This window comes from Trematomus bernacchii, unplaced genomic scaffold (assembly GCF_902827165.1).
Source record: "Trematomus bernacchii unplaced genomic scaffold, fTreBer1.1, whole genome shotgun sequence".
Classification (NCBI taxonomy): domain Eukaryota; kingdom Metazoa; phylum Chordata; class Actinopteri; order Perciformes; family Nototheniidae; genus Trematomus; species Trematomus bernacchii.
Window position 1 is genome coordinate 9,549,408 of NW_022987582.1, and position 15,560 is coordinate 9,564,967.

General features: G+C 39.1%; 1 protein-coding gene across 1 annotated transcript in view; it reads right to left on the reverse strand.

The window, feature by feature from the left end:
- LOC117480538 (CUB and sushi domain-containing protein 3-like) overlaps positions 1-15,560 on the reverse strand; it is a 217,382-nt gene that overhangs the window by 139,427 nt on the left and 62,395 nt on the right. Inside the window, 8 exon segments of the mRNA XM_034127877.1 lie at positions 1,569-1,738; positions 2,393-2,581; positions 3,654-3,869; positions 6,989-7,105; positions 9,376-9,564; positions 13,688-13,875; positions 14,834-14,972; positions 15,172-15,366. Coding sequence (XP_033983768.1) covers positions 1,569-1,738; positions 2,393-2,581; positions 3,654-3,869; positions 6,989-7,105; positions 9,376-9,564; positions 13,688-13,875; positions 14,834-14,972; positions 15,172-15,366 — 1,403 coding nt within the window.

Consider the following 15,560-nt stretch of genomic DNA (forward strand, 5'->3'; position numbering starts at 1 on the left):
GTTTCAGAGCCCAAAGGCTTGACGTTGTTGTTGTTGTTAGTTGGATGGTGGGAGATTCTAGCGAGAGATATGGATACAAAAAAAGGTGTTTTAAACAGCAAGCCAAGCACACAGCTGATGCTGACAGCCCCGCTCCTGCCGCTCGCTTGCGGCAGACCACGCTTGAAAGTTTGCCGGGGAGACGCCTGGACAACAACAGCGATAGCTAAATGGGTGGCTACAGCTTAACGTTGTGGAGGACGAGGGGCTCCGTTAGATAATTCGGATCGCATCCAACGTGTCGACTGCACATCACAGCGCATTATTTTGACCCACAGTGGGAACTTCAGTCTCATGCTTTGACTGAAGATGAAGACAGAGGAGCGGCATTTCACCGACAACTGTAAACAGGCTTGTCTGTTTGAGCAACTGGCTCAGTGCAAAGAAGTACGCAGGGTTGGGAGAGTGTAAGAGAGAGAAAGAGAGGTTCCAGGTTGTTGTGTTGAGAATATTCAGGAGAATATTTGTCATTATTCCAATGATAATAAACAAACATTTGCATAAAGCATATTTGTCCACTCATATGTTGATAAGAGTATTAAAACTTGAAAAATATTTAGAACAGATAAAAAGTGTGCGATTAATTTGCGATTAATCGCGATTAACTATGGACATCATGTGATTAATCACAATTAAATATTTTAATCGACTGACAGCCCTAAAAAAAGAGAATGTATAAGGTTTAGAGGAATTATTGTTTTATGTGCTCAATGCTATTTATACCATCACATGATCTGAGAAGACCCCAATTATAAATCAAATATTTTGTTACAATTTGAAATCCAATGACAGTTTTTAATCAGTGCCTCCTCCAAGCAAAGAGTAACGTACTTACACGTTTTTTTTAATGCTTTCATGGATGTTTCTATACAAATAATTGCATTTTTATCTTCCTTTTCCTTTTCAAATACATGTTTAACAGAATATCTTTTTTTTCTTTAACCACAGGCCTCGTTCAAATTGTTTTTGGAAGAAGCACACCTATTCCACTTAGATTCCTCCACATTTTCCTAATCCTTTATGATTGACACCTGAGAAAAAACATGGCTCTGGGCTCTTCCTTTGAATGACTACTAGGGCCCTCTCTGCGTTTTTATTTTTCTCTTCCCTCAAGTCAATTTGTCTCTCTAAGCATGTCTTTTCACATTTCAGATGTCCACAAAATGACTAAGTACAGCAGATTACTGTCTACACAACTCTATTACTAGAAACACTGATAGTAGGCTACAATGCTGTTAATTGGAGCATTAGACAAGACATCCCAAAAAGAGTGCATTCCAGCTGTGAAGTGGGAACTACATAGTCATTTGCGTCTCATTTGCAGTGCTTTCTACGACTGTTAAAATACCCTTCACTACTTCACGTTTCCCATGGTGTTCATAATGAAAAAAGAGCACAGGGACCTGCATCACATGCTTCCACATTAATTAAGCAAAGACAAAATGGCGGTTCCTAAACCAAGCCCTTTGTTTATTTGTTGGTTATCTATTTTTTGTCTACAAAGAGGAATGACTGCATTGTGTCTTTACCTTGAGGATGTCACCTTGTGCGAGTTGAAAGGTGCTTGCAGTGATGTTGATACCTTTGCCTGTTTGAACTTGAATGCTGTAGACACATTCGTGGCTGTTGTCATAGTTCATTGGATAGTTTGGCGACAAAAGAACTCCTTCGTTGTTAGAGACTGTCGATCCACACTCCGCTGCAAAAAAACAAACACAAAGACAACAATTATTCCTTTGTTTGTTTTCTTCTAAAATAAGATAATTTTTACTTTAAAAATCTTTACCAACAAAATATCAAATATCCATAAACATATTGCTATTTGTTTGCTTCATGTAAAATTCATGCCACAGCAGCAGTCTTTTTCTAACACAGGGCTAAACTGGTGTGCTAGAGGTTGGTAATGTTAGGTCTTTCATCACAGGGTACAAGGCAACTCGTTTAAATGACACAATAACTCCGCTATAAAACGACTAGATCTCTGGAGTCAGCTATTTAAATATGCAAGTAATGTAATTGAGGTTCTTGGTAGGGGAGTAGGGGGTGGTGAGCAGTGCAGTGGTACTCTCCCTTAACTCCACTCCCTTAAACTGCCCTTGGAGCACCCTTCAAAGGAAAAGAGATCTCCAAGGGTAGTTGAACCTAGCCGCTCACATCAGTATTAATAACAGGTCTGCATTTATAATTATGGTCTACTTAAGTAAGTCTAATTCCACTGAGTTCTTGAATGTCTAAAAAAGGTTCACATCTTTGCCAAACACATTTAACACATCACACTGGCTAACTATGCACATTCTGCTATAGACATACACAAACAGGAAAGGAAATGGAATAAAAGCAGCTGACCACGTACCCACACACCTTGGCAGAGGGGCACTCCACATGCGCCGGCCACCTCCCAAGCACACTATCTCCCTCGCCCCCTGTAGACGGTATCCTGTGTTGCAGTAGAACGGCAGCGAGTCACCAATGCCAAACCTGGAGCCCGTGTGCCATCCAAACTGTGGCGAACCCGGGTCCTGACAGGGTTCAAGATCGTACTCTGGAAGGAAAATAGCCAAAAATATATTATAAATGCATAATTAGAATGATTTGTTAGTTAAACTTGTCAGTGATAATAATCCCCAAGGAAGCAAGCAATATCGTAGCTTGTGGGGATTAACGGTCTTGCTCAAGGCCCCTTTACTTAGCAGTATGGCTTTTGATTTCAATAAAGCAAAACATTACAGGAGCGTCCTACCATAGGACGTGGCCTGTCAGCATTGGCACATTTCATCAAAGGTCAGAAAAGGTTAAAAAATGCATTTTAATCAGAAAATCTATACATGCTAATCACAGACCTTACACACACCGACAAACTTCATGAATATTCATGGCTGCATAAGTTATGCTTTACTTCAGTGGACAGCAGGCAAACATTTAGCCAGAATGCTCATGAAGCAGCCCCTCTCTCTTCCTTTTTCTACTTTACAGTATTTTCCTGCCTCTCTTTCTCTCTCTATCTCTCTCGACCCTCTCCATCAAACCCGCTCACGAAGCATCACCATCTGTCTCTTTTCTCCCTGCCTCAGCCTCCCATCTCCAGCTTTCTCTGTATTTCTCCACTCCCTGGTCTCTGCATGGGGGGCCCATTATTTCTGTAACCCCCCCGCCCCGTCTCCTCAGTGTTCAGGATACTGACCCACATGGTAAGCTTTGATGATCATTCTCATCACGGTCAGACCGCCTCTACCTGCGTGACCTCGTTGTCTCTTGATTATCCCACTCTGATCGGCGCAGCCTGAAGGCATGGTCTACCTTAAGCCAGCTCCCATTCTGACCGACAAATCACTCCTCACAGGTTACTATATGCGTGCTGTAGGGAGGCTTAGCACTTTTGATCTTATCATTGAGCGGGCTGTCTTTCTATTGCTGTCCGTCACAAAGTCTTTCACTTCTGCTTTCCACTCCCTTGTACTTAACAACTCCTCCCACCACATATTCAGCAGCCTTACTCCTCCACACAATTCATCTCACTTTCTCTTTTAAAGCTTTCCCTACCCTTTTTGTCTACCCTCCTACCAATACTCTCCCTTCCCTGCCATCTACAGACAGAATCCTCATTGTCTTCATACCCGAGAAGGAGATGTTGAATCCCTGCAGCGATATTGAGAAGTCAGATATGAAGCGTAGCTGGGCCTTGAAGTTTCCATACAGGCCAGCATTAACTGGTGAAGGCCTCTCTGAGCCTGTGAGGCGAGCCAGTGGCTGGGCGAAGCTGCCGTTTTCTGTTATCAGAAGGTAGTCATGGTGATCTTCCAGGTGGAAGGAGTAAAAAGTGAATTGGACACCTTGGAGGAGAAAATAAGAAAGCCAAGCGTTAGAGCTTTTCAGAGGAATCACTGATAAAAGGATGGAAAGGGTTTGAATAGAATATTCAATGTATAAATTAGATGTTTTTGAATTGATGTCCATACTGACCCATAAGGTTGAGAAATTGATTTACGGCACAGACAAACATTTGATATGATGACCTCAGAATAAAGATGACTACTATTCAATTAAAATGTTAGCTATAATTTTCAAACACTTATTATCATGATTAAAAATCAGTTGGAGTTGGATTTAGCTTGCTGGAACATTAATCAAAACAATGCATTTTTCATTAATTAAATAATAAATGCTTCTCCCTTACAGCAGCACTAGGGATAAGTATATAACAATTAATCCTAATGAAATCAGCTAAGATAGAAAGGACAATGGGAAAACATAACATATTATGTTTGTCTGTGCCATAAACATAACATATGTTTTCCCACAACACACACACATGTTAAAAAGCAATTAAATGCAAAAGGAATGGAAACTAAATTAAGTGAAAATGATTTTTTACTGATTATAACACTGAAGAATATTGGCCTTTCCAACAGTATTTCAGCACTAGTCTGTCATGTATCACAGCTTTGCATCTGCCCATCAAATACAACTTTTAAACATAGTTCTGGGCTAACAGGCTAACAGTACAGATGTACATGAGGAGAGCACATGATTGCTAATAGAAAATCTGCTACTGCAGCAAAAAGAATAACCGAGAAAATGTTTCTAAATGTAATATCAACAAACTCCTGTTTATCTTTTACTTGGAAAACAAGATCTGGGTTTGTACACCCTGCCTGTTTTGTCACACTGACTCAGATCCAAGAACATCTCCATTGCATCCATGACGGCCAGTTGGCTGCTTTCTCAGTGCATTAAGCACTGCCATTTTAAAGCCATCTGTTGAATCTGTTCAGATATGACTCTATAATGTCCTCCACAATGTTTGGCTCACTTCATAAAAAAAGACCCAAATGGCCATAAAATAAATAACAAAATGAAGTGATTGATTGTGCTCGGTAAAACGGCAATTAAATAACAGAGAGTTTAGCCAAATGGTCAATTAATCAAGAGCCATCCCTACAAAGGGACATCCCAGTATTTTAATGCAGTTGGTACAGGATCGGGATATTGGCAATTATTAAGTGGAATAGTTATTTAGCCACTATCCCTAAAGATGAATGTGTCTTCCAGTCAATAGCCACAGGATGAAATACACCAGAAACATGAGTGCCCTGGTAAAAGATATATTATCCTGATGGGATCACTTGTGTTTTGGAGTCGTGCAGATTCAAATCTAAAGACATTAATATTATGAAAACCAAGAAAATGCCTATGTGGGATGACATATTTTTATTTCAATGGCTTTAGTATAGTTTTAGTCGATATGCCAGTGTAATCGTGCAAGTTCTAAAACCAGTATGTTTTAAACACATTCCATGTTAAAATAATGGTCACTGGGAACTTTGATTGCAATCTTTAAATGGTGATCTTTGATACTTAATGGATTTTTATTTGCTCAGTTAAGCTCTGTACATTATGAGATTTCGGCAACCATAAATCATATTTAATTCAATAAACTGAAGTCGCCCCTGGTTAAATGTCTGATAGCTTTTTTTCATTACTTACCATTTCTAATTAAACACATTTTGAGACTTTCCATTATGACATAACAAATGTGAACAGTTATCTTGTAAAACAAACAAGAATGGCAAGAATAAGAATTGATGAGAGGACTTGAACACAAATTGGAAAGCTTTGAGGCAGAAACTTAAAGTATATGTTGTTTTCCTAATGTCAAATGTGGATGGATTGCTGATGGGCCTTCAGCCATCAAAAGTAAATCTTAACAGGAAATAGAGTTGATGGTTGATCAAAAAGATCGATTGGTAAGGTACAAATAGTGAAAGAGGATATTCAATGGGCCTTCTGAAAGAGGATTAGTAGAAATACAATGGTAAAATACACAGAAAATACAGCTAAGTGCCAGGACACTGAGATAAGCTCAGTTTGCTTTTCAAATGATAATGAATGAGAAGGTCTCAGAGAACTGGTAACTGATCATTTAACTCACAGTGAGTACTGAGATAATGGAATTAAACTCATTAAATAGAGAACAGTATGTGAATTAAAATGAGATATCTGATTTCTCCAGCGAAATGCCAAATATTTTCATCGCTGTAAATTAGTTGGAAAATTGATGAAAAGCAATATTAGCATAACAGAGTAAAATGCTATCCTGCTGAAGAATGTATGAACAACATCCTGTATACCAGCAACAATTATTTGAGAATTGTTGATAATTCTCAAATCAAACTGAATTTTCAAACAAAGTTTGAACAGTTTAGAAGTTTAGAAGTTATAAAACAGTTTAAAAAAAGGATCACACAGTGAAATCTGCAAGAGTGAACACCTCGGAGTGTAATGTTATCACTGGACACTTGCCAAAGATAGAAAAAGTCAAAGCATTAAAATGATCTTTGAACAAGTCATTTCTCGCCTTATAATAATAAATCCCTGTAATGTTCTTGTAATCTGTTGAGGGTTAGTCGTTTTTTAATTTATAGATTCATAATTTAGCCATTGTGAGGTCTTTTGAATGTCATTGTGTTTACATTAGTAATAAAACCAATAAGAGTGCTAAGGTGTAGTGAGTCAATAAATCACACAGTATCAAATAAAAAAACGTTATAGTTTAAGAGTTCCTTAACTGTACAGTAAAAAGGCTAAGGACCAAAAAATACATACAAATAAAGTGTTTTAGTACAAATAATTTTCACTTATATGTTGAAGAATGTATTATTTGAATGTGTATAGTCATTTGGATTGTCTATGTTTTATTTTTGAAATCCATACACACAACCTCTATTGCACGTCTGTCCTGGGGCAGATCCCTCTGTCGCTCTCCCTGAGGTTCCCCAATAATTGTGGGGTTTCTCTGGGGAGTTTTGCCTTGTACGCTGCAAGAGTCTAAGGACACAAGGTGACGTATGCTATACACACAGTAAAGCCCCCCGAGATGAATGTGTCATTTGTGATTATTGGGCTGTATAAATAACATTTGATAGGATTTAAATTAATGTTGTTTTCCTACCTTTCCCATGGCTGACTTCTACAGTCCATGTACAGTTAAGGGAGTTGGGATACAGCTCCGGGAAGCCAGGTGATAAGATGATGCCTCCAGGTCCCCTGATATCCCCACCGCACGAGGCTGAATAAAAAAGGGAAGATAATGAGCGTTAACTGTTGCTGGAAAAAAAGACTGTAAACAAACCAATAAATTATTCACAATGCATTCGAGTCATATCACATCCTGTCCTTCTATTTTCATGAGTACCTGTAATTCTGCCAACACAATGTTTTTCCTCCCTCTCCCTCCAAACCTGCCCTACTGCTGGGACAATACATTATTAATTAATTCAGCTATCCATCCATATTTCCTTCATTCCTATGGTATCTTAAATTGAAAGACATTGTAAGAAAACATGATAATCCATTACATTAATTTACAATTCACAAGGACTGACGCAAGCATACTGAGCGGATTAGAGCTTTATTTAGATTGTGACTTCAAAGTGATTTTGAATTTCTTCCAAATGGAAACAATCAGCCCAGTGCTGCGTCCAACTACTTTTCAGTCAGGCTGGGAGGATAATCCAGTTGCAAACCCACCATGTAGAGTCATCACAGTTGAGGTGATAGGGAGTCTTGTCTAATGCAGCAACACTCATTGTTACCCAAGTAATATGACTCTCATGCATTTTGACTCCTGACTTTACTGCCAGAAAGCTCCTTATCTTGTCAAATTAAGTTAATGAGATAAATCTCCACACTCATTGGCTGCTGAGGGCCGGAAGGTTAATGCGAGATCCGTTTGAAGGTTAACTGCTCTCATTGGATGTTGTTCAAACCTGCAGAGGATGCTGCTTTTTAAATATAGCATTCATTAAAATTGACAAGCTTTGTTTTTATTTATTCTGGAATATGTTTATATGTGTGTGTGTGTGTGTGTGTGTGTGTGTGTGTGTGTGTGTGTGTGTGTGTGTGTGTGTGTGTGTGTGTGTGTGTGTGTGTGTGTGTGTGTGTGTGTGTGTGTGTGTGTGTGTGTGTGTTTTGGCTTGAATGCACTAAGAGAGGTGTTACATCCACTGGGCCCAGATGCTTTCTTCAAAACAGCAATGATTGACAAATATTAGAAGAAGAATTGTTGTGCGTGCATATATTTTCAAAGTAATGATGTCAGATGATGTTTTGGAGGATGACTGGGATGCCTAGGGCTCCACAGCTGCACACACCCAACCCCCGCTTATCCACTCTCCTTCCACCCTTGGGCCCTTCAGTAAGCACAACACATCAAGGCCCGAATCCTTACCCACCAACAAAATTATATCAAATATTTTATTAATGAGCCAAAATTACATAAAGTCATTAAAAGTGGATGAGTACGCTTGGCAAATGATCTACTTTAGAGGCTCCATAGGCAGAGAGCCAAGGCATTTGGCACCCGTCTGGCACACACCTAGGCAAGAAAACGCTCCAAGATAAGAAACCATTTTCAACTGCTGGGCTAAAGCTGCATGGCACGGCATTGTATCATATGCACGGAATGCTTCTCAGTGCCAATTCTTGAATGTTTTTTATTCGTCATATTCTTTCTACTGGGTGAACCGTAACTAAAACACATCAATTACGGTTTGTGCGCCCAAACAATAAATCGCCAGAATGTTTCTTGAGTGTGCTTCTAAACTGCACAAAGAGCTGAACTGTACAACAAGAAGACTATGTGAGATACATAAATCAGAAACATGCTGAACTCCACAAAGTTGAGCATAATCTGTTTACAGTATGACATGATTCATAAAACCCCAGGTAGTAATTACAGTACACTAAGACTGAGTGTATTTGTTAAAAATTGACACGCTTATGTTTGATTAGTCACCTTCTGTGGTCTACTCCGTCACTTAAGCTTGTGACATTCATGTTTGCTAACAAGGCCATGGTTTTTAATAATTGTTGTTATTTGGTTTGCAAATACAATTCAGCAATAGATGAAAAATAAATGATTAATCATTTCAAAGTTGCCAGTTACTGTGTCAGACTATACATATGGTATATACAAATAGGCTCTGTGTGTGTATTCTTCTCAAAATTATGCTGACTTTCTAAAGAACTGATTTGGTGATGTATAAAATTCAGTCAGCCCTTCAAGTCATAACAAATTCAATAATAAATGCTCTTTCAACTTCATTTAATGTGTTTCAACGAGAAGAAGGGGGATTCTTGTATTTTACATTTATCATTTAACAATGGTGTTTGATGTCAAAATGCCATCCAAATTCATTTTAAGAAGCATTCAAAACAAAAGATAAAAAAAACAGATCTTAAAAATATAATTTACTCAAAACAAAATTGAGCCATCATGGATGAGACTGATGCTTTAGCTGGAATGCACCGCACACATTTTAGCGTTCCTGTACGTACCATCACAAGTAGGCAGAGGGTGGCTCCAGAAGTGGTTCTTCTCACAGACCAGGGGCTCGTCGTGGCTCAGCCTGTAGCCCGGGTCACACTGGAAGGACACCGTGGAGCCGATGGACAGGTCATGGCTCAACCGTACGCCGTTCACCGGAATACCAGGATCCATGCAGGAGTATGTGTCCAAAGTGACCACTACAGACATTGGAATTAAACAGTATTGGTTTAGGTTTCGAGAGAATTATACATCTTCTCCTTGGTGAAGTGTACATGTGTTCAACGAACTATGAGTTATGGTGTAAGAAACAAAGTGTAAATTAGGGTGGAAGTAGAAATCATCCATCCATCCTGGGTATTCTATCTTTTTTTCTTAGAATTTCATTTCTGAAAGCATAGGATATGCAAGTATACAATTTAAGGTTATTTTAGAGAAGGGCTTATGTTTGCCATAAATAAACATACTTTGTTTGTAATTGATTGTTATGTTTGTTAATGTTGTTGACCTCAGGAAGAATAGCAAGTGCTCATGCTAGTGCTTATGGGGATCCTAATTTAGACACTGATGTCATTACATTGAATTTGAATAGTGGTATTTGATTACAAAGCAAGTATTCTTTGTTTACAAGCTTTTAGAGTCAGTTAATGTGTCAGCCTAACCTCTTATTACAGATGGGAAAAAGCTCGTAAATAAAATAAATGTGTACATCAATTAACAAATTGGCCTGTGACTGACAATAATTATCAAACCAAATAGATTCATTATGTGGTGACATTAGGCTATACCAAGTTTAGCAACACTGTGTGTCGTGCGAATGACTATGTTTTTTCCTTCTGTCACACAGTATGTCAGATTATGTTCAACTATTATTACAGTACAGGGTGAGGTCTGTTCTTGCCTATGCAAATAGAGAATGACAGTTAAGCTACAGAGGTCTATTGACGTCATACTGCATTTACGCAACATGAAATGGCATTTCTATTTTTGAAATCAGTTACATTTCTAGGCCACAATCATACAAAAGAAAATGCTGACAGAACCTTTGATGTTAATACAATCATCACAACAAAGGTAGGTCTTGGGTTGCATACATAATAGGAGAGTACGTTTTCCAAAGTAAGAGATTTACTTCTAGACTTTTTTTTTATTTAAAAATAACCGTTCACTTGTGCTTACGCAAAAATAAGGAAAATATAATACATGACACAGAAAGAGACACATTTCAGACTACAGCAAAGGCGGTTTTATAACATGACACAAAAGCTATCTCTTTTGTGTCATATTTAAGCAAGTCACCAACAAAGAATTTTAAAAGCAGATGTTCTATTATAGGTGATGAGGATGAGTACGGGGCATGGTGAGAAAGAGGTGGGGTTATGACCTCAGTGAATCTGTAAAAAAAAAACGACCTCCTGTCGATGCATGTGTTGGACTGCCACCTCTAATTTTCATTAAAATGTTTTTATGCATCGGATTTTCTCCTGTTTGAACTGTAGTGCCAACTCCCTCTTAATCTTCAGCGATTGCAAGCTGCAAAGAGGTGCCCCTGTTCCCCTGTCATTCCAGGACTACCATTTGGATATTTTCTAAGTAGGATTGCTTGTGAAGCACTATAAATATGCTGACTTTCAAAATTGACTGGCGACAGTTGTGTAAGCAGTTATCAGGTCATTGGATGGCTGGCTATTCTGAGGATACTGTTTTGGGCTTTTCAATAGATTTAGGACAGATGGAAAAGGAAAAGAAAGGTGGGAAGGCATGCAGAAAAGGGCCACAGGTTGGATTTCATTCTAAACTTGGATTACCAGAATCTAAATCTCTATCTCTTACTTTGGCTGTAACCCAACAATGTGCATTGAACATGTAAGCAATAACATGTGGGAGTCATTGGAAGACGGCTATGGTCAGTATGTTTATTAATCTATTCTTAGAAATGAATCATTGGAAAATAACATTTAGATAGAAGTTTATATAAAATAAATTACTTGAGCTACTTGAATCCAACTGTGGCCATACATATATTTTGTATTATACTGTATATATTTGTAAAAGGATGTCCTAATTCAGACCATATATTTATAGAGATCCAACATGCTTTCTCTTTGTTCAATTTTGTAGGTGTCCTGGTACTAATACAATGTTTCACAGTGCTTCAGTTGTTTCAGGTGACTGACCCAGGGACTTAGACATGTCAGCAAACATTACCCTGTTCATTGTGGGATGTCTTGCCTCAGTGACTGGAAGGCCAGCATGAAGTGCATTTAAAAAGGTGCAGCACCCAATGTAAAATGAATGTAAAATTGCACCCACTGCAGAATCCAAAAGCACTACACTCTCAGCAAAACAAATGAACAGTGAAACCCAGTTATACTATATGTTTATTATCATTATTAATAACGTGTATTAAACCCAGGCAGAGCTCTTCTTTTGCACTGCTAGGCCTCCTTAAGTTAGATCATTTATAAATCACTGCTGGTTTTGGCCTTTAGGGTGAAGGAATTTGTTGGAAAAATAAGGCATTATATTTTAAATACTATGATCAAAAGTGAATTAAGGGAAAGAAACAAATGTACCTATATATATTATTTGCTAATTTATGAGTATGTTTTTGTATATTAAATGCTCCAAGATATCCATTAAATACATAGGGAATGGGATTCAGAGTTGTTGTGCCTCCGTTTACTCACAACAGCCCTACTCTGTAAGACCAATTTTACAAATGAACTAGGCTGGGTTTCCCCAAAGCATTGCAGCAGTACGATATGTGCTAAATTGCAATTGAAGAAGCTAATATGATCTTACTGTTATTGCTTTTCAATAGCCTCATCAACCAAGGAAAAATGCACTTGAGAGTGGAACATAATAAGACAAAAGGCACTTGTGGTCTGCTTTCAGTCAATAATACAGACATAATAACAAACTCTGTCTTATGAATCACATCTGAGTGACAAGGGTAATGGGGCTAGTGCATACAATCACGAACATACATCACAATACGTCGAGAGTGTTTTTCTATTGGATTTTTCAAAGACTACCACTGCATGTATAATGATGTGGAGCAGGAAATTAAAAAAAACACAAACCCTAAGGGCAGAGGAATTTACCCTCTATTATGTACCTCTAAGAGCTAATAGTTTTCTTTCCTCACCAAGATTGTCTTAGTCAGTATGTGTGCACTTTAAGACCTTGAGCCACAAGCTAACACCTGTTGTGCCTGACAAAGGGCATGACAGTGCAAGAACACCCTTTGATAGCAAAACAGTGCATTTAGGGAGGGGAACTGAGTGCAGGTTACTTCTTGTCCATTGTTGTCATGTTGCATTTGACTGTTTGCTATTTAGTTTTTGTATTTCTTAGCATTAGCAGAGTTTAGAGCAAATCATTCAATAAGCTGCAATGACTCATTTTAGCTTTGACTTTACCCAGGAGCCTTTCCTCCCACAGGCCAAAGGGCCTTGCAAACAATAAGGTTATTAAAAGTACTGCTCAACCTGAAGATAACATGAGATTGACCTTTTGTTCCATTCTGTAGTCTTACTCTTGAATTGTTATCCCATTAGCTAAACTAAACATGCATTGTTTAATCCTGAACACTTAAAGGGGACCTATCATGCAAAATGCACTTTTGTACGTCTTTTATACATGAATATGTGTCCCCGGTGTGTCAGGGAACTCATCAAGTGTCAGAAAACACAACCCTCCCTCCATACCCAAATCTCTAAAAACAGGGCTGCAACGGATCTGATACAGACTGATACAGATTTGAAAATTCTCTGACGTCAGGAACGAGGAGCTCCGCCTATATGGCCAACTCTCCACCTATCAGGGGAATGAGAGGTTGCCGTGGCATGGTAACAGCATGGTAACAGCAAATAGAGCGAAATGAGGCATGGCTAAAATGCATGATCTGTTTGGTATTTTGAAAAAGAAAACGTATAAATATACCTTATATAGGTATGGCCCTACAATATATTATTCAAATATAGCATGATATGTCCACTTTAAGCTCATTGAGGTAGGTTGTTGTGATAATACTGTGGCTTTTATTATGTAATTAACCTAATTATCACATCATATTAGGTTACACAGTGTTTCAAAAACTGTATAAAAATGCTATAAGGCAGATCAGTTTAAAATTCATCTAAACCACCTAATACTCTGACGTTTTCATTCCTGTTGTTGGCATATCTACTTTGAAATCAGTGAAATATTTTGAAGGCAAAAAATTGCAAACACTATGTGTGTACTATCCCAAAAATGATGTGCATTCCTATCTACTTCAATTTAATGTTTCGCAGTGCATGCAGGCAATAGTCTCACCTTCATAAAGTATCTTGAAGCCGCTGTTTGATCGACTGTTGTCGGTGGTGAAAAGCAGATACAGAAAGCTACTGCTACTAAACAGGAACTGAGGGACCTGGGTTCCATTGAATGAGCCAATCAGAGGAGACAGCAGGTTAGGACCGTCATGCACTTCCAGGAAGTCATAACTGAGCTCAGTTTGAAACCTTAAAAGTAAAAAGAGCAGAGAGAGGTAATTGAAGCGTTATTTGTATTCGCAACAATGCTTTTGCTTTGACAGTTTAAAACCATTAGGTCGGTTAGAGACAAAAACATTTTAATCTCGAGGAAATAAATGAGAAGAAATAGCCTACGCAAAAAGTGTTATTATTGCAATAGTATTACATTAATGACTTTTTGGGAAATCTGACATGATATGGATTGTCACCTTAAGAACTCTATAACCAGGGCTGCACATAACTGGTGCGCAGGTGTGCGCACCCCCTGCCAAAAAAGGAGCACCGGATCATTTGAAAAAAGGCGCACCAACATTGAGAGAGAGAGAGAGAGAGAGAGAGAGAGAGAGAGAGAGAGAGAGAGAGAGAGAGAGAGAGAGAGAGAGAGAGAGAAAAGAGAGATGAGAGAAGAGAGAGAGAGAGAGAGAGAGAGAAAAGAGAGAAGAGAGAGATAGAAAAGAGAGAAGAGAGAGAGAGAGATATTTGCGAGTTGCATAAGAACTGGTAAGATAGCAGGGTTTCCCACACATAGACTTTACTTGGGCGGGCCGCCCAGGTATATTAACGGCCGCCAAAGTATAATTCGCGAGCCATTTAGGTTTAATTTTTTTAATCCGTTACTGTCCCTCGCTCTACCCCTCGCTCTACCCCTCGCTATCGCGTGAAGGGTCTGCTTTATGCGCTCCGCACAGTAACCCTGCTGCGAGGCTCCGGCGAACAGTTCATGAGCGTGCCCACTAGCGCACCCCCCCCCCCCCCCAAAGGCTTCCAGGGCTAGAAATATGCCTTCTGTGTTGTGCATGTGATGCAAATTAATGTTTGTAGTATGTATATTATATATATATGTTTTAAGTTTAGTATAGTAGTACTCACATGCAGTATAGTATGTGGATTTACTAAGGAATTGTGTGCTGTCTGTGTGCTGTTGTTTGACAAAAATCATACAAACCTGTCAAAGCTGATCTTGATGGAGCTGCCAGACTCAGCCTCAATGACCCACTCACAACTCAGAGAGTCTTTGTAGTAGCCCGGCCACCCCGGGGAAAGAAGGACTCCAGACGGCCCTGAGTAGTGACCCCCGCAAGGAGCTGGAGGAGCACAGAGATGGAAGAAAGAGGGGAAGAAAGGAAAGCAAAAGGATATAGATTAAAGATGTAAAAAGGTATAAGTGGAGAGGGGTGGAGAAAAGTTCTTTTAAAGATTTTATATTCCTCTTCTAACTCAAAAGTTGACAAATCTTTCCACCAATTATTCCGCACACAATTATTTGCTTATTCATTTCAATACCTTCACATTTGGGAATGAGTCCACTCCACATCCCCTTGCCTTCCTCCAGATGGCATGTGATGGTGTCAGCCCCCTGCGTCTTGATGAAGCCCTCCTCACAAACCACTGAGATGGAGCTGCCCAGTTGGAAACTGTCCCCAAAGCGTCTGGCATTCAACGGTATGCCAGGGTCAGGGCACTCGTTACGCCCAAAAGCTGGTAATGAGTAGAAAGAGAACAAGATCCAGTGACAAATGCTCTTGTGTGAATGAGAAATGGGGTCTTTGAGGAGTCTGTAGATAAGGGAAATGGATGTTTCTATCCTTAGGAGAGAAAAAACAGAGGTCTGCTCTGTACACCTGAGGGTGACAATAGCTTCTGTCTTTACAGCTTGTTGTGCCTCTCCAGGA